Here is a 23,654-nt window from a genome sequence, read left to right on the forward strand (position 1 = left end):
ATGTATCATTATCCTCTATAGACATAACGGGGTTATCACTGTTTGGATTGAGAATGATCCCTAGGTCAGCCTGATCGTTCCATCCCAAGACAGAAGGTCCTCTTTTAGCCACGAAGAGTTTGCAGAACGTCTTCTTGCTTTTGAATTCAAACTCCAGATCACGAGTCCCAGTGAATTCAATGTTATCACCAGTGTAGCTCTTAGCAATTAGTTGGATTTTTTCAGGGTGGCACCTATTTTACTAACAAAATGTTGTTTCCAGGCATTTTCGTTAACAATTGTGAATGGGGAACCAGAATCGGCAACTATATTCATAGGCACACCCCCATTTTGATTTCACAAATAGGTTTCTTGATCCTCATGGGAGCAAGCCCCAGAACGTCATATTCAATTGGGAACGCGTAGTTGATGTTGTCGGACTCTGAATCATCAGACTCCTCCGACTTGGAGTCGTACTCGCCCTGGATGTGTTTAACTGGCTTACTACGTCTGGAGAATTTCCTATGGCATACTTTTGCAAAATGGCCTGTCAGGCCACATGACGTACACTTTTGAAATCTCGCCGGGCACTTTTTGAAGTCAGCAAGGTGAGACGAAGACCCACAGCGATAACATTTACGTTCCTTGTCTTCTTTGTATTTCATGCTATGTGTTTTCTCATAGTTGTGTCTTTTCTTGTGATACTCATTTTTCTTGTCGCTCTCATTTGAGTGGGGTCCTGTAGGTACATAAACTGATCTATTTTTGACTGTTGCGCACTATGCTGCGGTCTGTCTTGCCCCATTATGTCGCCCACCCAGTGGGGAAAGAACACAAGGCTCCCAGTAAGCAGCAGTCTACTACTTGATAACTCCGACAAAATAGGGGCAGTGGGTAACACCAAGGGGCACTTCCCAGTGTGCTCAGTGTGGCTGCTCAGGTCAAAATGGCTGAGCCAGTCAGTCAGATATGACACTTCACCCCTGCTCCTGCCTCATGCATCAGCAGTGCGTCCTAGCTGAACTCCACAATGGGGTCACCCTTTGTGCCCCCACACCCCGTCATCCCGGACCTCCAGGTTCCCTCTCTGTTTGATAGCAGGACATTCAGCTTGCGTTGCCTTCCAAGGACATGGCGATCCCCCGAGACCATGTGTCCATGTTGACAATGGCCTCTGGTTAGCCCAGTTAAATTGAATCCCCTCTAGGACCAGTGCAAAGGACAAGGGGTTCCCTCAGGCAATCCAGACATGCCTCGACCACTCCAATCAGCCACCAGTATTTGGGAAGGGCACCCCCTGCTGGCCATATGATCACCCGCCTTCCACCAGTGTCCGAACAAGGGCGTGGTCAATCCATAGTCCCAACTAAGTAGCAGCTCCAGGCCCCAGACTCACAGAGGTTCTTCAGCGGGTCCAGGATACAGCACCTCTTCTTATCACAGAATTTCTGGCAGACATTGCCTTCCAAATCTCACCTGCGGTGTTCCACACCACTTCAGTCCAAGGCCGCCACATCCCTCACCAGCAGTAAGGGCCAATCTCGCGCCAGGCTCCTCGCCAGTCACTGACTGGGCCACCACCAAGAACAGGACATGGCAACTGCACTTCCCCAGTCAACTGGAAGCGGGTTTACATGCCACCCCAGAGGCGCCCGACATCTCTGGCCTCCCAGACCCAAAACAATGAAAAATATATTCCTAGGCAATCAATGTTGATACAAATGTCACACTAAATGTATTGCTATAGAACCAAAAGGACAAAATTACTTTTAATAAGAACCAGTGTACCATATGACAATTAAAATTGAACTTTTTTTTTTTATTGTGAAGAGAAGCTAATATTTTGTTTAAAAGACATATAACTAATACACAATAGAACATTTAAAAGGATACACGTTTTTTTCAATGTTTCATGAATTATAAAAATTATACGCTGTATAATTCAAATACAATGACAAAAAATTCAATAAACAAAAATTTAAATAAAATAAGTAAAGGACAAATACAAAAATCCAAATACAAATCAATAATTCATAAAAAATGAATTGCGGCAGTAGATTGTCTTCGACGCGCGTTTCGGCGCACTAGCGCCTTCATCAGGAAAGCCACACAATTTTCAGGAAAATAAACGGTACACTGGCTTAACAATAGTATTAGATCATTTTTATGATGACAAATACAGCTGTAAAATTAGCTATAAAATTAGCTCTTCCAAGAATAGCAAAAACAGACTCCAACTATATGAACCAGTGATAAAGTGGAAAAGATAAAGAAAAAGAATGAATAGTGACCTAGTGCAAAAATTCATGTACTGTTCAGACATGTAACAAATATAGACATTACATATTGAGATTGGTAAAAAGGGAATATATGCACCGTGATATTGAAAAGACCAAATGATTGAAGAAAAGCAAGAAAATCCCAAGAGGAAATATTTCAAACCTGATGTGAAAACGGTAAAGGTACCAGCCAAGATTTGAAAATTGGGAACATAAACTAATACAGAAACTTACTCGTAATAATAAATGAAGTAAAGAAGGAGGATTTGCGAGAACTGATACTGGAAAGTTGATTGGATATTCACTAAGGGAGAGGAACAGGAGGAAAGAAGGGGGGTAAATACTAATGATAATTAACAATTGATGTCTACGTGAATCTAAAGTCTGCACATAGTTACCTTGTGGTTAATACTATTATAAACCGATCATCTTCGGCATACACGACTTTTTAAAGAGGCACCGATGAGGCAGCGAGAAAGACCAATAGTGTCTAAAGAAATATGCAATTATATATGAGTTGTTGGAATGAAATAATCTTCTACAATATTATGTCTAGTTCGTAAAAATTAGACCGATGAATCAGGCGGTTTTACCTACCTAATTATAATTGGATAGAATGTAGATTTATATTCTTATTATTACTTATTACTTCTTGCACTGATAAAGAGGCGTTTTATCTTCTTTCCAAAAATAGGTCTGTAAATGGTAAAATAGAAGCGACATAATTTCAATGTAAAAATAATAACCTAATTTGGCGAAAATTGACATGAGTTTTCAATTCAAAATTGGGAATACTATACTATACGCTGGCCCCTGATATGTTGGCAATACAAAGGGATTCAATCAAACTCACCTAATGATAAAAGACCTTCGTGGGGAAAGGACGCGCCTCCTCGTGCTCTTTTCTTCTACGAAACGATTTCCTCGATATGCGCGAATCAGCGCTTGGGTGGAAGTTTAAATCAGTACGTCAATACGTGACTCAGTCAGATGGTCAAAGCGTAGTGATGTAATAACGTCTAAAGGGACTATATCAGGTGACGAAGACGTAATGATGTGGTTGCGTCTAGAGGGAGAGAACGTGAGTGGCAGGGGCGTGGCAATGTATTTGAAAAAAACTCGAAGAGTATCTAATAGAAACGAGACTTTTTTTGAATCAAATAAAACTTTATTTTTTAGATTTCGCTGTGTTTCCACAACAGCAATCGTTGCATATATTATGCCAGTATATTAAGTATCTCGTTTACCCTTTCTACAAAAAATATTATTTAGAAAGGAATGGAAATATCACTATTTTATTTTGTTTCTTATGGAACGAAGTTCATTATAATGGTCTTGTGAAAGCTACACCTACCAGAATTGGCTATAAATACTGACACATTCTAAAAAGATTAGTCAACTCAGTATGTAATTGATGGAACAGGAAATGGAAGGAAATCAAATTATCCACGTATTGGATAACAAATCAGATGGTATTCTCCCAAGGCAATTCATTGTTAAGGCCGCAGTGGAATGTATTGAGGACAAAAATCCCAAAAACTTCCCTTTTCTTACGTACCTTGCAGCCGCCACTGTTCTCTGCAATGTGGATTTTCTCTAAAATCCGCCATTTAATCTCTTCTGGTTTATGTCCTACTTCTAAATAGTGTTTAACTAAAGGCGCGGACATTTTTGCTTTGTGGATGGCAGAACGGTGTTCAGCCATACGAATGTGGGCTGCTCTGATGTTTCACCAACATATCCTAGATTGCATGGACACAAAATGAGATAAATCACATTTTGTGTCTTGCAATTCCATAGTTGTGGTGCTTGGATCTTATGGCCGTTATGTATTAAGGTTTCACCTTCTAAAACTTGGTCACATGATTTGCATGTAGAGCATCTCACAGTACCTCTAATAGGTTTCCTGCCATCAATGGTTTTTTTAATGAAAGGGGTGTCTGATTTAAACCTCGAATGCACAATCATATCTTTCAGATTTTTGTTCCTCCGGTGAGCAAATAGAGGTTTGGCTATCTTGTTTCCTGCTTCCGGATGACTATTTAAAATATGCCAATTAGCATTAATTATTTGTTTCACTGTGGCATTTAAAGTTGAATGTCTAGTAATGCAGACTAATTGATCTGTCTTTCTGCGTGTATTATTGATGAGGAGATGATCCCTATCATAATAGCGTGCTCGTTTATATGACTCTCTAATTAGTCTCCGTGGATAACCACGGAGTAAGAATTTTTCTTTCATTTTTTCTGCTTGGACATCAAAGTCCGACAAGTTTGTACAATTGCGGTGTACCCTTAAAAATTGGGAAAACTGGATACTATCTTTCTGGGATCGTGGGTGGAAGCTGTTGAAGTGAAGAAGAGTATTTTTGGCTGTTGGTTTAGTAAATAGCTCCACTTGTAATTTTCCCGACTTATGTTTCATAAAAATGTCTAGGAATTCCACCTGCTGTATACTGCTGTGAGCTGTAAATTTAAGAGTGATATCCGCCAGGTTTATCCACAACAAGAATTCACCTAGAGTATCTTCCCCATTGGTCCAGATAAAAAAGATGTCGTCAATATATCTGGACCAATGGGAAACAGACTCAAAAAAGGGGGCCACTTCATTGTAGATATATTTTTTCTCAAACAGAGCCATATAAATATTGGCTATTGTGGGAGCAACTGAAGCTCCCATACTGACTCCTTTAGTCTGACGATATAGTTGTTGGTCAAACTCAAAAGTATTTTCAGTTAGAACTGTCCATAGACATTTAGTAAAGAAAGGTTTGGAGCAAGGGATCTTGTATTCATCAATAAACCATAGGACTGACTCTAATGCTTCTTTTTGAGGTATATTACTATACAGGGATTCTACATCTAGAGTCACTAAAATGTCAGTGACTGGATTAAAATGAAGATCTTCTACTTTACTAATGATGTCACGTGTGTCTTGTACAAAAGATGGAATCTGACCTACAGATGGTCTAATTTTATTGTCTAAGAATTTCGACAATGGTTCCGTAACTGAACCGATAGTAGACACTATGGGTCTATACGGAGGGTCATATATATTTTTATGTGTCTTGGGGATTCCATAGATGCAGGGTGTCTTTCTATCTGAGTGATTTAAAAATTCAAATTCTTTTTTACTAATATGGCCTGCCTCTAAGGCGGCCCTAGTATACGTCGATATTTCTTGTATCACTTTAGTCATGGGGTTGGATGCTATTTTTGTATAGAATTTTTGATCATTAAGCATTGCTTGAATCTTTGATTTGTAGTTATCTGTGTCAGTGATCACAATTCCTCCACCGTTATCACAACTCTTTACTATGATATCCTTATTTTTAGCTAATGCTTTTAAAGAATAAAATTATTCTTTGTTAAGGTTGTACAAGGGTTTTGGAATATATCGAGTTGCTTGAGCCAAGCGTTTCAAAACCACATGTTCAAAAATAGCAACCTCAGGACCAATTTGGTCCAAAGATGGAAGAAAAGGTAGAGGGTAGTGATAATTCTTGTACAGTGTTCAAATCTTGGGAAGGATCTCTTTCCTCATTAAAAAACTTTTTCAATCTGATTTTTCGAAAAAACAAAAACATGTCTTGATATAATTCAAATTTATTAACGAAAGCATGAGGAATAAAAGATAGTCCCTTAGATAACACTGTATTGGTTACTGAATCTAAAATATGTGATGATAGATTGAAAATAGGGATAGTGTCTTTTATCTCCAGTATTGTTTGTTGCGAGTGTCTAGAAATTGTTGAGGGTCTGATTGGTGATGGTAATTCTGATAGGTTTCTCTGGACTGTGGTTGGAATCTCACTCTCTGACGTCCTCTGTTGTTCCCACGTTGTCCTAAAAAAGGCTTACGTGTAGTTTGATTAGATGGATTATATCTACCGTCAGATTCATAATAATTTGAGTTGATTTCTCCTTCTGAATCTGACGTGTCGGAGAAGGTCATAACTTTTTGACTTTTAGATGTGTTCTCATTTATGTATTGATTAGATTTATAAAAATGCTCTCCAAGATACGGGTAAGTTCTTTCAATAGAGTAGAAACGTTTGTCTTTTGTCAGTTTTTCTGTTTTGCGTTTATTTAGATGTTCGGCAAAAGATGCTCGCTTTCTTTCAGATTCTTCTAATTTCTTTTTTGCATCTTCTACACTATTAGATTTTTTAATTTTATCCTCTAGTTCTGAAAGTTCAAGTTTGAGAGATGTAACCAGTTCTTTTGCTGTCTCTATTATTAAGATCATTAGATCTCTTGAGCATCTACTTGCAATCATACTCCATTTCTCTAGAAAGGGTTTATGTTGAATGAAGAGACCGAGAATATTACGAACACGGAGCCCTTGGGGAATAACTCCTGCTCTAAGATATTCTATCATAAATTCTCCATGAGCTTCCATCCTTTTTTTTTTTATCTTTAAATTGGAAACTGTTAAGATGTCATCATTATTTTGGATATTAACGTTTGTACTGTTGCTAAAGGTGCTGCTACTACCATCAAGTGCAGCAAAGTCTTCATCGGAAAAACCAAAAGTTCTAAGTTTATCCATAATAACTTTTATGGTATAGGTCTGCACGTACTTTATAGAGATACTGATTGTGACAGAAAGAAGAAAAATGCAAGTCAGAACGAGTGGGATAAGCAGAGCGCTTCTAGAGGAAAAATGGAAAAAATAGGAAGAGCTAATTTTTTACAATATGGAATTGATACATATAATAGGAAAACAAAACGCAGTCCCACACAGACAGGCTGTGGGTAAAATCTTTGAAAGTATCAAGGACCCCCTGTGAAATATTTAGGTCAATTCCTAGTACAGGGTAACAAAGACAATGAAAAATATATTCCTAGGCAATTAATGTTGATACAAATGTCACACTAAATGTATTGATATAGAACCAAAAGGACAAAATTACTTTTAATAAGAACCAGTGTACCATATGACAATTAAAATTGAACTTTTTTTCCTTATTTTTTTCAAATACTTTGCCACGCCCCTGCCACTCACGTTCTATCCCTCTAGACACAACCACATCATTACGTCTTCGTCACCTGATCTAGTCCCCTTAGACGTAATTACATCACTACGCTTTGACCATCTGACTGAGTCACGTATTGACGTACTGATTTAAACTTCCACCCAAGCGCTGTTTCGCGCATATCGAGGAAATCGTTTCGTAGAAGAAAAGAGCACGGTGAGGCGCGTCCTTTCCCCACGAAGGTCTTTTATCATTAGGTGAGTTTGACTGAATCCCTTTGTATTGCCAACATATCAGGGGCCAGCGTATAGTATAGTATTCCCAATTTTGAATTAAAACTCATGTCAATTATCGCCAAATTAGGTTATTATTTTTACATTGAAATTATGTCGCTTCTATTTTACCATTTACAGACCTATTTTTGGAAAGAAGATAAAACGTCTCTTTATCAGTGCAAGAAGTAATAAGTAATAATAAGAATATAAATCTACATTCTATCCAATTATAATTAGGTAGGTAAAACCGCCTGATTCATCGGTCTAATTTTTACGAACTAGTCATAATATTGTAGAAGATTATTTCATTCCAACAACTCATATATAATTGCATATTTCTTTAGACACTATCGGTCTTTCTCGCTGCCTCATCGGTGCCTCTTTAAAAAGTTGAGTATGCCGAAGATGATCGGTTTATAATAGTATTAACCACAAGGTAACTATGTGCAGACTTTAGATTCACGTAGACATCAATTGTTAATTATCATTAGTATTTACCACCCTTCTTTCCTCCTGTTCCTCTCCCTTAGTGAATATCCAATCAACTTTCCAGTATCAGTTCTCGCAAATCCTCCTTCTTTACTTCATTTATTATTACGAGTAAGTTTCTGTATTAGTTTATGTTCCCGATTTTCAAATCTTGGCTGGTACATTTACCGTTTTCACATCAGGTTTGAAATATTTCCTCTTGGGATTTTCTTGCTTTTCTTCAATCATTTGGTCTTTTCAATATCACGGTGCATATATTCCCTTTTTACCAATCTCAATATGTAATGTCTATATTTGTTACATGTCTGAACAGTACATGAATTTTTGCACTAGGTCACTATTCATTCTTTTTCTTTATCTTTTCCACTTTATCACTGGTTCATATAGTTGGAGTCTGTTTTTGCTATTCTTGGAAGAGCTAATTTTTTAGCTAATTTTACAGCTATATTTGTCATCATAAAAATGATGTAATTCTATTGTTAAGCCAGTGTACCTTTTATTTTCAGGAAAATTGTGTGGCTTTCCTGACGAAGGCGCTAGTGCGCCGGAAGGCGCTAGTGCGCCGAAACGCGCGTCGAAGACAATCTACTGCTGCAATTCATTTTTTATGAATTATTGATTTGTATTTGTATTTTTGTATTTGTCCTTTACTTATTTTATTTAAATTTTTGTTTATTGAATTTTTGTCATTGTATTTGAATTATACAGCGTACAATTTTTATAATTCATGAAACATTGAAAAAAACGTGTTTCCTTATAAAATGTTCTATTGTGTATTAGTTATGTGTCTTTTAAACAAAATATTAGCTTCTCTTTACAAAAAAGAAAAAAAGTTCAATTTTAATTGTCATATGGTACACTGGTTCTTATTAAAAGTAATTTTGTCCTTTTGGTTCTATATCAATACATTTAGTGTGACATTTGTATCAATATTGATTGCCTAGGAATATATTTTTCATTGTCTTTGTTACCCTGTCCTTGGAATTGACCTAAATATTTCACAGGGGGTCCTTGATACTTTCAAAGCTCCCAGACCCAAAACCCAGCGCTCTGTCACTGTCCATAAGGGTCCCACCCAGCATCCTCAGTGACCTCCACCTCCTGCCACTGTCATCTTGCCTAGCCGCCAAAGAGTGGTCTAGATTCTCCAGCCCAACAGGCCTGCCACTCACCCAAGCCTCCCCGAGGCTGCAGTATGAAAGGGAGCCAATCGGGGTGAATGTTGCTCTGCGTCTTTCCTGGGCGGCTCCTCAGATCTCCAGTATTCGTCTGTAGGCTCCTTCACTTCACATCAGTACCCCGCAGCAGCGGCGGAGTGCCACCGATGTGGGGGAACAGTCAACCAATGCCTCCCACAGCTGAGGTAGTTCCCACCATTCTTTCAGGACTCATCGAGGTCGCAGAATGACTGGGAGCCAATTGGGAGGCACCAGTCTATGTCCCACTGTGACGGCACCTTGAGCCCCCAGGTGCTGCTCAGAGGTGTCTCCTTCTCACTTCAGGGCCTGGCAGGCAGTCCGGCAGCCAGCATTTACTTAGGATGATAGAGGATTTAGATGGGCTAGGGTGGGAGCTAAAGAGAACTACTCCTGGCAGCCATCTTGTTAGCTGAGTGACCTGTGCCAATGATGGATGGTTAGCATAGTTCAGTCTTTAGGCTGTGAAAGAACATGTATCCTCAATCAAAGAAAACATGGATTTTTCTAATTTCCTTCTGGGACCAGATCCCACTCAAAATAAACAAGTCATAGGGATAAGAAAATATTCTATTTATAATGAATGGAATAAATACTCAGAATAAGCTGCAAAGAGAATTACACAGATTGATCAAGAAAACCTGCAGACAGTTTGTAAAGTTATCAACAGTGGCATGCATATGCTTTCTAAGAGAGTGTACACTTATACACTTAAAACCAAAACAATTAAATTGGGCTTTACAAACACTCAGATCAGGTTTTGTGCCTTGGCGAAATCTGAATGAGACAACCATTTTTGAACCTTATATTATGACTTTAGAACAAAAAAAATGGCTAAAAAAGAATCTACATACACTTTGTTGAGTATTGAAAAAGTGGAACAACCACCATTTTCAATTAATGACTATCCACCTGTTACCATAGGCTGCTATACAACATGGCTTAAAGAGCAAGAAGCGCTCTGATGTGGTCAATGCTGGAAGCTCTGGACCCTGTATGAAGCGCCCCTTATCTCATCTTCCTCTACTTCAGCGTCATCATCAGCATCTAGCGGAGGAGAGAGTCAATGTATTGATTATATTCTCTTTAGCCCGAAAGGCTGCTTCCACTGCTCTATTATTCATTTGTGTATGGATCCCTAGCATGGCACAGTTTCTGACTGAATTCCTGGATCCCTATCCGTTGAAGCAGGCACTGCAGAGGATCCCTGCTCCCCTGCATGACAGTACTTATGTGATGGTTTTACATTTTGTCTTCACAGTGCTTGCAAAAGTTCTTGCAAGTAAAACAAGCATTTGGAATGCAATAGATCTTGCATTTGCGAGAGTACGAGTTATTGGCGTCATAAATGATAAGGATAAGTTACTTACCTGTAATCCTAGTTCTCTTCCAGGGGTATCCTCATCAAAGTCATATGCACTGAATATTCCCGCCCATGTGCGGGGACCCCGGAAATAATAAAAAATATATATGAAAAACACATATATATACAGCTCTGTATATGTATAAACATATAATATTTTTTTCAAGCAAATGCAGACCCCATAGTAGGCTAGACAATGTAGATATAAATATCCAATAACGCACTATAGGTATAATAAAACACCTAAATCTCTTTTTTTTCTTTTTTTTAATGAGGTAAAACTCATGAGAAAGAAAAGAAAACACTGTGCAAAACACAGATCCACAAAACATTGTTAGCCTGCAGGCTGCATTGCAATACAATACCATAGAGACTGAAAAGCCTTGTACAGGTAAAAACTGGCACTGTGCCTTTAAGGCAGCCCTGACTCCAATATCCCATCATGCCTCAGGGGTGACAGTTGGGTCAGTTGTTCTTTGCAGGACCGTAGTCCTAAACACAAAGATATACTTCTTCCATATTTAATAATACAGTCCTTTCATTTGCCTGGGGAGGCGGGTGGGTTGCTTATGACTTTGATGAGGATACCACTGAAAGAGAACTAGGATTACAGGTAAGTAACTTATCCTTCTCTTCCAGGGGATCCTCATCAATAGTCATAAGCACTGAATAGAATAGCAAGCCCATCCTCCACCGCAGGCAAATGAGAACTGCACTATACATTGAAGATAACAACCGAAAAAATCAGTTGTTAAACAGATTCCTCAAGGAGGCTTGCCCTACTTGAGTGTCTGCTCTGGTGTCCGAGTCCAGACAATAATGTCTCGTGAATGTATGGACAGATCTCCAAGTAGCTGCTTTACAGATCTCGGCGAGTGGGACATTATTGAGAAACGCAGCAGTAGCCACTTTCCCTCGTGTGGAATGTGCCTTAGGTAGAGGCCATAACGGTTTCTGAGCTAGCTGTTAAGCTAATTTAATGCTTGACACAATCCATCTGGCAATAGAACGTTTAGATGCTGCAAAACCTGTACGGACAGCACCATAGTTTACAAACAATTGGTCAGACTTCCTGACAGCCTTAGTTCTATCTAGGTAACATTTGAGAACTCGTTTAACATCCAAAGAATGCAACGCCCTCTCAGCTGGCGAGGAGGAGTTGGGAAAGAAAGTTGGCAGTGAGATAGACAGATTCACATGAAAGTCGGATACCATCTTAGGTAAAAATGAAGGATGAGTTCTCATCACCACCCTATTAAGGTGAAAAACCGTGTAGGGTTCTTTTGAGCAGAGGGCCTGTATTTCACTCACCCTACGTGCTGAGGTGATAGCTACCAAGAAGGCTGCTTTCCACGTAAGGTGCTGTAAAGTAGCCTTATGTATGGGTTCGAAAGGTGGACTCATAAGCTTTGAAAGAACCAGGTTCAGCTCCCAAGGAGGCGAGGGAGGCCTCACTGGGGAGTAAACCTTTTTAAGTCCCTGCAAAAAATCTTTTACCACTTGAATCTTGAAGAATGAATGCTGAGATGTAGAGCGCCTATAGGCCGTAATGGCGGCCAGGTGCACTTTGATGGAGGAGAATTTTAACCCTACCCTGGCTAAGTGAAGCAGATAGGGTAATATCACTTCCTCTTGACATTTCGTAGGATTATGTTGATTTTGAATACACCATAAATAAAATCTCTTCCACTTACAGAAGAATGAGTGTCCCGTAGAAGGCCTCCTAGCTTCCTTCAATATGGTCATACATTCCTGGGGAAGGTTTAAATGGCCATACTGAAGGACTTCAGGAGCCATGCTGTTAAGCTCAGCGAGGGAAGGTTGGGATGGTAAATCCTCCCCTGCATCTTGGTTAGCAAGTCCGGCCTGCACGGCAGACGCTTGTGCGACCGGATCGATAGGTGAAGGAGATCTGGGTACCACCACTGCCTCGGCCAGTCCGTTGCTATTAGGATCATTTTGGTGGTCGAGTGTTGCAGCTTGGTCACCACTTTCGGGATTAGCGGGAGAGGAGGAAAGGCATACACAAATGTCATTGACCAGTCGATCAAAAGGGCATTCCCCAGAGATCCTGGTCGATGGTATCTTGAGGCGAAGCCTCGGCATTTTGCGTTGCTTTCGTCCGCAAAGAGGTCTATTTGTGAATGGCCCCACTCCTCGAAATTGTCCTCTTGCACTTCGTCGTTGAGGACCCAGTCCTCTGGATCTTTAAAATGCCGACCGCTTGAAAGTTGAGCTCGCCTGGGAGGTGCACCGCCTTTATGGAAATGTTCCTTGCCAGAATCCAGTGCCACAGGGATTGAGCCTCCAGCGAGAGTGTCCTGGAACGAGTACCTCCCTGTTTGTTTATATAGTACATTGTGGTGGTGTTGTCCGTCTGTACTAAAATGGAACTCGTCCTGATTGAGGGTAGGAACGCCTTGAGGGCGAGATGGACTGCCCTGAGCTCTAGCATGTTGATGTGGTACAGCTGTTCGCTGCTGGACTAAAGCCCCTGAGTTTGTAGAGTCCCCAGATGCGCACCCTAACCTTGTAGTGATGCGTCGGTGATCAATGTTTGCGATGGAGGTTCCTGATGGAAAGGAACTCCCACCTGCAGATTCCTCGGCTTCAACCACCACTTGATCGACTGTCTGGCCATTGACGAAAGACATACTTTGTCCTCCCACAGAGAGGTCGTTTGGTCCCATTTGTCCTCTAAATCCTGTTGGAGAGGACGCATCCGCAACCTGGCGTTGGGCACTAGGAATATGCAAGATGCCATGGCCCCTAGCAGGGATGATATCTGTCGTGCTGTTGATAAACTGTTGACTATAACATGCCTACCTTTCTGAGCGAGGGATAATTGTCTCTCCTCCGAAGGAAACACTTTTCCTATTTCGGAGTTTATAATTGCTCCCAGGTAGTGTATCATTTGCGTTGGTGTGAAGGTGGATTTTTTGTAATTCACTTGAAGTCCCAATCGGTGACACAGATTCCGGCAGCGTGTCAGCTGTGAACTTACAGTCTGAGGCGATGGACCTTTTAGCAACCAGTCGTCTAGGTAAGGATAGACGAATACTCCTGCGCGCCTCAGGGCAGCAGCTACCACCGCCATGCACTTTGTGAACACTCGAGGCGCTGACTTCAGTCCAAAAGGAAGAACCTTGAACTGGTAGTGGGATGTTCCTACCACAAATCTCAGGAATTTCCGATGACGCTGGCAGAAGGGAATGTGAAAGTACGCGTCTTGCAGGTCCAGCGAACACATCCAATCGCCTCGACGGAGATGTGGATATATTTGGTGAAGTGCAAGCATACGAAACTTCTCCCTTTTGATATGTTTGTTGAGTACTCGCAAGTCCAAGATGGGTCTGAACTCTGTTTTTGCACTTCTTTTCTGAATTAGAAAATATCTGGAGTAGACTCCTCTCCCTCTCTGCGCCCTCGGAACCCTTTCTAAGGCCGATTTTAGCAGAAGGGTTGCCACCTCTTCTCTTAGCATTTTGAGATGATGAGACGAATGCACTGGGTGGATCGATGGAGGAGGACTCCGGAAACGAAGCGAGTATCCATGTCGCAGTATAGTTAGAACCCACTTGTCTCTGGTGATGTTTTGCCACTCTCGGAGATGTCGCGAAATACTTCCTCCCACCGGAGCGGTGGACGGTATTGGAGGAACCGATTGCTCATTGCTTGCCTTGAGCCTTGTTTCCGCTGTTGGACTGGCGGTTGTTTCCTCGTCCTCTAGTTGATCTGCGGGACTGGAATTGTGGCTTTTTCTGCCCTTGCTGGTCTTGGTTTTTCTGCCAGTGAGGGGTTTGAACCCTCTGTTGGAAATTACGCCTGTCGGTTCCCCTACGACGACGGTACTCCTTCCTTTTCTCTAGCCCCACGGCTTTCATGGTCTCGAGTTCCGATTTCATACGAGCCATCTCGTCATCCGTATGTGAACCAAAAAGCGAACTCCCAGAAAAAGGCAGATTGAGAATTCTGGCTTGTGCCTCAGGTTTAAGGGCCGTTAATCTCAGCCAAGAGGATCTTCTGGCTGAAATACCATGGGCGTAAGAGTGAGCTGCCAACGTTGCTCCATCCGCTGCCGCACTTATGACCTGATTAGAAACCAGACTGCCCTCCTGTAAGATCTCTTCAAAGTCCTTTCTATCCTCCTGAGAAAGTTTTTCTATGAATCTTTGAAGAGAATCCCAGAGTGATCTGTCGTGGCGCCCCAAGAGCGCTGAGGCACTGGCAACTTTCAAACTGGAGGCAGCCGATCCGCATACCCTTATTCCCCAAGAGTCTTGCGTCTTGCTTTCCTTGTCTGGTGGCACTGTGGATGATAAAGCCACAGAGTGGACTTTCCTGGCAGCCGCAGTAATCACAGAGTCCGGTGGAGGGTCCGCCTTAAGAAATTGAGGATCCTCCGGAGCAGGATGATATTTTTTAAGTATACGCGCCGGGGCAGACTTGATGGTAGCCGGCGTGAGGAAGACGTCCATCACTGGTTTAAGCAAACCAGGTACCAGAGGCAACAGTGGACGAGACGCCGTTCTTTCATGAAGGGTCTCAAAGATGACAGAGGAGGTTGGCTCTTGGACAGGCATTGGAATGTTCAATTTTGTCACTCCCCTGCACAACACATCTTGAAAAGTGCTGATGTCATCCACTGGAGAAATACGAGATGGAGGCGTACCTGAAAGCGTGGGAGAGTGATCTCTTTTGGAAGAATGACTTGAAGAAGAGGATGTAGGAGACCTACGCCGTCTTCTATCAGATCGCACCGACTCTCTTCTGCGAGAGGTGGACCTCGATCGTCTCCTGGGTGAAGGTGAGCATCATTCATACTCTCTCCCCCGAGAGTGGGAACTTGCTGGTCTCCTAGTCTGTGTCAGATTCCTCAATCTGGCTAAGGAAATGCTTACTGCATGTGCAATGGAAGGTCTACGTGGTGTGGACTGAGGCAGCACTCTGGTGGGGCTTTGTCCCGGAGGATGAACCTCTTCTTGCCTCAGTGGAGTCGGCGATGCTCTCAATTGAGGACTCGGTGGATTAGGATGCTCTACTGGTGAAGTAGGAGCTGGAGATGAATTTACCACTTCTGGTGATCTGGATCTCGAAGGAGATAGAGGAGATCCTGATCCTGCTGAGGCCGATGGTGAAATTGAAATAGGCGGAGACCCAGAGGCTGAACCATGCTCCGATGCCACATCCGAAGTATATTTCACCCTATGCGGAGACTTGCGTCTCGACGCCGACCTGGACATCGATTGGGGTTTTGACGTTTCCTGATACCCCACCGCAGCGGACTGTCTTGACGGCGATAGGCCCATCACCGGAGATTTGGACTTCGACGCCAAGTGGATAACCGGCGATGAGTCCTGCCTCGACGTCGAGAGCCTTGTCATCGACGGAGGGCTTATCCTGGACGGAGGCCTAGAACCCAACGGGGAACTTCGCCTCGACGTCTGCCTCTTCGCCGACGTAATGGACACCTTTGACGACGGAGGCGCCTGCCTCGACGACGATCCCGACGGAGGCGTCCGCCTCGACGTCGACCCATGGTCCGACGACGATCTTCGTCTCGACGTCGACAATGCCTTCGACGACGATCTCCTCTCTCTTGATGGCGATTCAGGTCTCGACGTCGATGATCGCTTATGTTCTTTTGAAGTCGATCTTCGTTTCGACGTCGTTGTAGACTTCAACGTCGACCTTCTGTGTCTTTCCCCTGACGTCGACTTACGTCTTGCTGTTGACTTCGACGTCGAATGACAATGTTCCTCCTTCGACGTCGATCGATGTTTTCTCGATGGCGAAGCTCTTGACGCCGAACGACGTTGTTTCACCGCCGGATCCTGTATCGACGTTGATTTTCTTTTGGAAGCGTGACTCTCCCTGGCCTCCTCACCTCTCAACGACGATCCCGTCGCTGGAGTCTTCGACGCCGAGCCCGACGCCGATTGAGAACACACAGGGATCAGCTGCTTCGACGTTGAAGAAAGGCCATAAAGCCTAATCCTCTCCCTTTCTTTCAAAGTCCTCTTTGAAAGGTCCTTACAATGACGACAGGAAGCAGGAGAATGTGTGTCCGGTAGACAGATGATACACACATCATGATTATCTGAAGACGCCTTCTTTTTGCCACAGGATGGACAGGGCACAAACAAGGAAGGCATTTTTCTGACAGAAAAAAGTTCTGAAATCTTGTCAGAAAAAACAGGAGATATGCTTCACCAGAGGTAATACTTAAGATGAAGCAAAAAAATTCACTAGAAAATAGCAATTCTTGACTAGAAGCCAAAAATGAAGAGAGCTGAATTCCAGGGTCCTGACTGAAGGAGCCGGAAAGAACAACTGACCCAACTGTCACCCCTGAGGCATGATGGGATATTGGAGTCAGGGCTGCCTTAAAGGCACAGTGCCAGTTTTTACCTGTACAAGGCTTTTCAGTCTCTATGGGATTGTATTGCAATGCAGCCTGCAGGCTAACAATGTTTTGTGGATCTGTGTTTTGCATAGTGTTTTCTTTTCTTTCTCATGAGTTTTACTTCATTAAAAAAAAAAGAGATTTAGGTGTATTATTATACTTATAGTGCGTTATTGGATATTTATATCTACATTGTCTAGCCTACTATGGGGGCTGCATTTGCTTGGAAAAAATATTATATGTTTATACATATACAGAGCTGTATATATATGTGTTTTTCATATATATTTTTTATTATTTCCGGGGTCCCCGCACATGGGCGGGAATATTCAGTGCTTATGACTATTGAAGAGGATCCCCTGGAAGAGATTTTCATTTACCCATGTGTTTTTGTTCGGAGTGTTGTGGATGCATGTGGTGTGGAGAGCAATTATGTGCGTTGGTTTGAAATTGTTAGTTGTGGAATTGTAAGGGTAGTATTGTGTGGTGTTTAGTGTATTTGTGTAGTAGAATTATGTGGCATGATGAATAGATAGGAGTAAGAGCTGCAGAGAATTGATAGAAAGGAAGATAGAGAGGGATAGGTAGCATGTGCACGAAGTGGTGAATGAACTCCAGACAGAGGAGCAGAAAATGTTTGTGAGGAAGACAGAAAGAAGTGGACAGCAGGTCACAGATGTATGAAGAAGAAGTGCCTGTGTATGTGAAGGAAAGCATGGGTTTCAGGAACATAAACCTTGAAAAGGCATGGTAAAAATATGCTCGAAGACCTGAAGTGAACCACATGAGAGAGTCAGAAAGAGTGAGTGAGAGAGAGAGCAGGAGAGAGGGGTGCGAGATGGTGTAAGAGAGAGAGGGAGGGGGAGGGGTACCCGGGGAGATGCGAGAGGTGAACTAGTGCACAGTGTGAAGACTACATAAAGGTAGCATGTGTGAGCAGGTATTATAGAGAAGAGATAGGGCGAATGAGGGAGGGAAGAGAATGGGCAGTGGGATTGTGAGATGAGAGGGGTAGTTGAAGAGTGAGGGAGAGATGAGAGTGGCAGTGGGTGTGTTGTGGGGACATGACAGTTGGTGGAAATACGAGGGAGAGATGGGTTGGATTGGTTTTGTTTGTTGTGGAATTGTGTGGCATGGAACTGTGTGGTATAGTGTGGTGTGAAGTTGTGTAGTGGAAAAAATGGGGCATGGTATGCTGTAGTATTATGTGGATAGTCATTTAATGGTATTAAGTGTAATGGTATTATTTAGTGAGGCTGTGAGTTATGGGGTTAATTATGGGGAATGATATTGTGTGTTGTGTATTGGCATTTTGTGGAGTTGAATTATGTGGTGTGCTGTTACATTTTATGGCATGATGTGGAAAATTGTGTTATGGATTGGAGATATGTGGTGAGTTGTGGAATTTTGCTTGTGTAGTTGATATATGTGGTTTGGTGTGTAATTATATGGTGTGTATTGGAAATGTGTGGAGCTGAATTGGGTGGTATGTAACTGTGTGGCGTGGGCCTGAAATTATGCTTATTGGAATTATGTATTATGGTGTGGAGTGTATGTGGATTGCTGGTATGTGACATATAGTGCAATTCTGTTGGGTGTATTGATGTACCGAGTGTAATTATGTGGTGTGTAATTATGTGGCAACGAGTGGTAATATATGGAGTGTACTTATGTTGTGTGGTGCAGAATTGTGTGGTGTTGTGTGGAGTTCGGTGTCATGGGTTGGTGTGGAATTATGTCATGGGGTAGTAGTATTATATGGTGGGTAATTCCTGGGCATTTTGCGAAGTTGAATTTACTTTGTGGAGTGTATTTATGTGTTTTGGATTTGAGTGGATCTATGTGTAGTGTAAATATGTGGTGTGATATGTAGCTTGGAGTGTAATTATGTGTAGTGGAATTATCTGGAGTTGAATTGTGTTGTGTGGAGTGTAACTATATGGTTTGGAGTGGAGTGGAATTACCTAGCAGTGTGTTATTAAGTGAAGTAGAATTTTGTGGCATGGAGGGGGGTTGAATTATTTAGATTTTATTTTACTGACTTGTAATTATGTAGCATGTAATGGAATGATGTGGGGCGGAAGTGTGTATAGTTGAATTGTATGTCATGTTATTATGAGATGTGAAAATGTATTGTGTGTAGTGGATGTATGTATGTTGTGTAGAGAGATGGAGGAAAAGCGAGAGTGAATGAGTGAATCTGAGAGTCTGTTATACTTGTCCTCTGCCCCGGACATGCCCTCACCTGCTACTTCACCTCTGCTACACGCTTATTCTTCCCGTGCGGCATTATGATAAACACTGGGAAGGCTCGTGTGACGTCAAATCATGTATTCCTCAGACAATCTGAAACCCACGTGACAGCTTGTTATAAAATTTTCAGGAGCCCATTTGGCCTTAAGGATGTTAATAGATCTTTACCACTAGAGTGAACAATCCATGCCATTACATCAAACCAGGCTTGCAAATTGCAATCAGGAGCAGTTTTAAAAATTCTTTGATAATTGTACCGATAATAAAAGTTCAGCCACTCGCATTGTTAGAGCGTTTAAACGGCTTTCAGCTAGCCTGTTTTTTTGGCCCTGCAAATGTAATGTGGAAAAGATAAGTTTGTGCCAATCACTAATGATTAGCCAACATCAAAGAAGCACTTCCCGAAGCTGCTTTACTCACTATTACTGCCACCACGTGAGCTCCACTGCTTCAAACCTCTATGTCACATTCACGTAAATCCAGAGTAAAAAATAAACACCATAACTTCACAATGCTCTGATAAAAGTATTCAATATAAAGCGCCTGGAAGCCGTGGGCGCATAGTACGCCAGTCACAGCATACGTGCTGTCTCAAAAGCTCTCAAAATCGTACACTGATAGACGTGTTTAAACGAATTTGAGGTAGTCACAAACTAAGGTGATGACAGACATCGTCCACGTATATGTGTGTGCATTTCGAGGTGCCAAGTTTCTGTCATTTTTTGGCACACATTCCTATTTCTTGGAAACTCATGGTTCCATTGCTAAACGTTAGAGGGATGTCAGCAAAGATTATGTGTCATTGAGCTTGATTTCTTCAAGCAGTGCTTGCTGGGTGTTCTAAACCTGAGATATGATTATAACTCTAGAAGCATAACCAAAGCTACAAGAGTAATACTAATATGCTATTTCCTTTGTATGTTATTAATCTATAATAATATTTAGAGCCGAAACTTCTTAGTGCTTCATCATATTGTTGCAGACATGTCTGAAAGTCTAAGTGGGTAGGAATGGCAATACCATATCATAGGAGTAATCATATTGCATGTGCACTTGTATGGATAGTTGGCTTCAGAGAGTTATATGTGGAAACGAGGAATCCAGAGTTAACCATATGTGCTGCTAATACGGGGCCACCTTATCTCCTCTATGGTGGCAGCAAATCTCGTCTGCGTGTAGGCTGAGGGTCAATGTAGGAAGTGCTGTCTCCATGCAGGCCTGACTTGAATGGCCAAAAGGAAGCTCAAAAGAGAGAGGCATCACGTGACCTTAGCTCACGATAATATGGCAAAAAACGTAAAAGCTGACCTTGTTGTACACAAGTAGAATAACTGAAAGGAGGATCATATTGTGCATGTGCAAGACCAGGACAAGGAGAAAAAGACCTCACTGCACATGCGCATATATATGTGTACCCCGGGACCTGTTTTCCTGCAAACGCAAGGTCCGAATTAGTCAAAAAGTAAGCAGGTATCGAGCGGTGGGCAGCTGCATAAGAAGGAGCACTAAATATGAAAACAGACCATGAGCACTAATGGGAACCGCTTGTCCCAATTTAGAAGAATCGGCAGTCATGCTGTGTGATAAAGCACAATTGTAAAAAGAACAATTGATGGACAGAATGATGAACAATGGCATACATTCACCCCAGTACAGAGATCTGGGCCTAAATCCATTGTTTGTTAGCTAACCATGCCATTCCAGTTTAAACCCAGCCATATGCAAATCAGTCTTGACCCTGTGCCCAATGGGATCAGTTCAGTCCGAATTGCTAAAAAACGATGATGTATTCAACCCAGAGCTGTGACTGGGAGTGAGTTTCTGAAAAGTTTCAGTGCTCCGTCCATCTTCTCCTTCTGTTTGTTCTGTTCACCCTAAGTTGGCAGGGTATGCCCAGACTTGGGTCCCTTGCTCACTTTGCCACTGAATTCAAGCTAGCCTGGCTGATGAGGGCTGTTAGCCCAAAACCAGTCCCAGGATGCTTGTTTCCGGTCCAGGTAAGACATGGCTTGGCAGTTCGGATTGAACTGTTCACATGAGGCACAGGGTCAAGACTGATTTGCATATAGCTGTGTCTGATCTGGGGTGGTGAAGTGAGCTAAAGAACGATGATGGATTCAACCCAGATCTGTGACTGGGGGTGAGTGTCTGAAAAGTTTCAGCGCTCCGTGTTTGCTGGATGATAAAGCACGGCGGTCATGAAGAGACCAACAGCGAGAATGAGAATAAAGCCCTAGGGCAGGGAGAAAGGGAGGGCGGAGGAATAAATATTACCCGATCTAAGCAAATGGCCACTAATTCATCTGTAGATGAACAGTGCTCCTTTGTTACAACTGGAAGCGATGTATCGGGTGCACAAACCAATCAGGAGCCAGCAAAGAAGAGCGATTCTAGAATCAACCTTTGGGAAGCAGCAGGCGGAATCAAAGCCATTTTAGTAACTATAACATGTCTTGCATCAGCGCATGCGCGCTGCCAGGCTCGACCTAAAAAAAGCTTAAACTGGGCTTAGAGCCTGTCCATTACGTACCATTACTTATCATTGGTTGGCCCTGATGTCACTCTTGTTTACTTGTTTCGAATTGGTCGAAGCCTCCTCCGCGCACCCTGCAATGTTTTTATATACATTGCACAGCAGCGTGGGTTGCTGTACAACATGTACAATGCAGTCAACGCAGGTCACCTTTAAGCAATTTCTTTTTTACTTTAATACATATTGCACTGCACCCTGTGTGGCTGTGAAGAACAAGTTACTTACCTTCGGTAACAATATATCTGTAAGAAACATTAGTTAGTTAGATTCCTCACCTTAGAATATCCCCAGGCGTCAGGCTGGATCCGGAAAGATTTTCGTCAGCAATACCCTTGCGCGTCGCTAGGTGTCGTCTGCGGCTCCGCTTCCATCGCCGGCGTCGTGCGCCGGAATGACGTCGTTGGAGTACTTAGACGCCGCCCTTGCATGCTGACGTCAGTTCTTGTACATAGCTTTCCGCACCAGGAACGCAGAGCCATGCAAGAGACCGACACTGGTGCTAAAAAATTCTAGGGCCCTGAAAGGGATAACCTCAACCCTAGATATCGGTTCCCAGAACGGGGAGGATGGGTGGGTCAGTGAGGAATCTAACTAACTAATGTTTCTTACAGATATATCGTTACCGAAGGTAAGGAACTTGTTCATCTGAAAGAAACACGTTAGTTAGATTCCTCACCTTAGAATAGATACCCCAGCAATACCAACCCCAGTGGTGGGTCTGCGAACCAAGATCACACCAGAAAGTCCTGGAGAACAGAACAGCAAAGAAGCCATCTCTCTGGACTTGGCTGTCCAGGCAATAATGTTTGGTAAACGTGTGCAGTGAGGCCCACGTTGCTGCCTGACAAATGTCCTGCAAGGGGACTCAGGGCAGTGGTCGCCGCTGTGGCCTGAGTAGAATGGGCCCTCAGCCCTACAGGAGGTTCCTTTTTAGCTAAAGAGTAGCAGGTCTTGATACATTAGTGCCCACGTAACCTACAAAGAGTTGGTCGTCCACCCGGAACTGCTTGGTGCAGTCCAAATAAAAGGACAGCGCCCGTTTTGGGTCCAGACGGTGGAGCCTCTCTTCCTCTTTCGAGGGATGCGGACCCGGAAAGAAGGTGGGCAGCGTAACAGACTGCCCGATGTGAAAGGCAGTCACTACCTTAGGTAGAAAGGAAGGACGAGTCCTGAGAACAACTTTGTCCAGATGGACAGAAAGGAAAGGAGGCTTAGAAGAGAGAGCCTGGAGCTCACTCACCCTTCTAGCAGAGGTGATGGCACCCAGGAAAGCAGTCTTAAACGTCAACAGACGAAGGGGACAATTATGAAGTGGCTCAAAGGGAGCGCACATCGGATATGTCAATACAAGATTCAAATGCCACTGAGGCATTACGAAAGGGACAGGAGAGGAGGAAACATGTGAGTAATGCCCTTAAAGAAGCGCAAAACAACAGGGGATCTGAAAAGAGAAGGCTGATCAGGAAGCCGTAAGAAAGCAGAGATAGCTGAAAGATAACCTTTAAGAGTGCCCAGAGCAGAGCCCTGCTGGGCCATGGAAAGAAGAAAGAGAAGAACCTCAGAAAGAGGGGCAGAAAGGGGATCCACAGTCTTTGATGTGCACCATGCCACAAATTTGTTCCACCTGCAGGCGTATAACAATTTTGTGGAGGGATGCCTGGCTGCCAGAATAATATCACACACTTCAGGAGGCAAGTCAAATGTCATCAACTGTCGCCGCTCAATCTCCACGCATGGAGGTGGAGACTGGACAGGTTCGGGTGGAGGACCGTCCCCTGCTGCTGCGACAGAAGGTCCTCCTGAAAAGGCAGTCATATTGGGGGATTGATTGACAGACTGAGTAGCTCGGGATACCAGTACCTTCTTGCCCAATCCGGAGCCACCAAGATGACTTGGGCCCGGT

General features: G+C 42.8%; 1 protein-coding gene across 1 annotated transcript in view; it reads right to left on the reverse strand.

Moving 5' to 3' along the window:
• Nucleotides 1–311: 311 nt before the first annotated feature.
• The window catches only part of LOC146817937 (uncharacterized), a 1,667,073-nt gene continuing 1,643,730 nt past the window's right edge, over nucleotides 312–23,654 (reverse strand). The window contains exons 10-12 of the mRNA XM_085609716.1: nucleotides 14,596–15,231; nucleotides 6,149–6,445; nucleotides 312–718 (exon numbers count right to left, since the gene is read on the reverse strand). Coding sequence (XP_085465842.1) covers nucleotides 312–718; nucleotides 6,149–6,445; nucleotides 14,596–15,231 — 1,340 coding nt within the window. The remainder of the gene's footprint in view (nucleotides 719–6,148; nucleotides 6,446–14,595; nucleotides 15,232–23,654) is intronic.

This window comes from Triturus cristatus, chromosome 6, assembly GCF_964204655.1.
Source record: "Triturus cristatus chromosome 6, aTriCri1.1, whole genome shotgun sequence".
In the NCBI taxonomy this organism is placed as follows: Eukaryota; Metazoa; Chordata; class Amphibia; order Caudata; family Salamandridae; genus Triturus; species Triturus cristatus.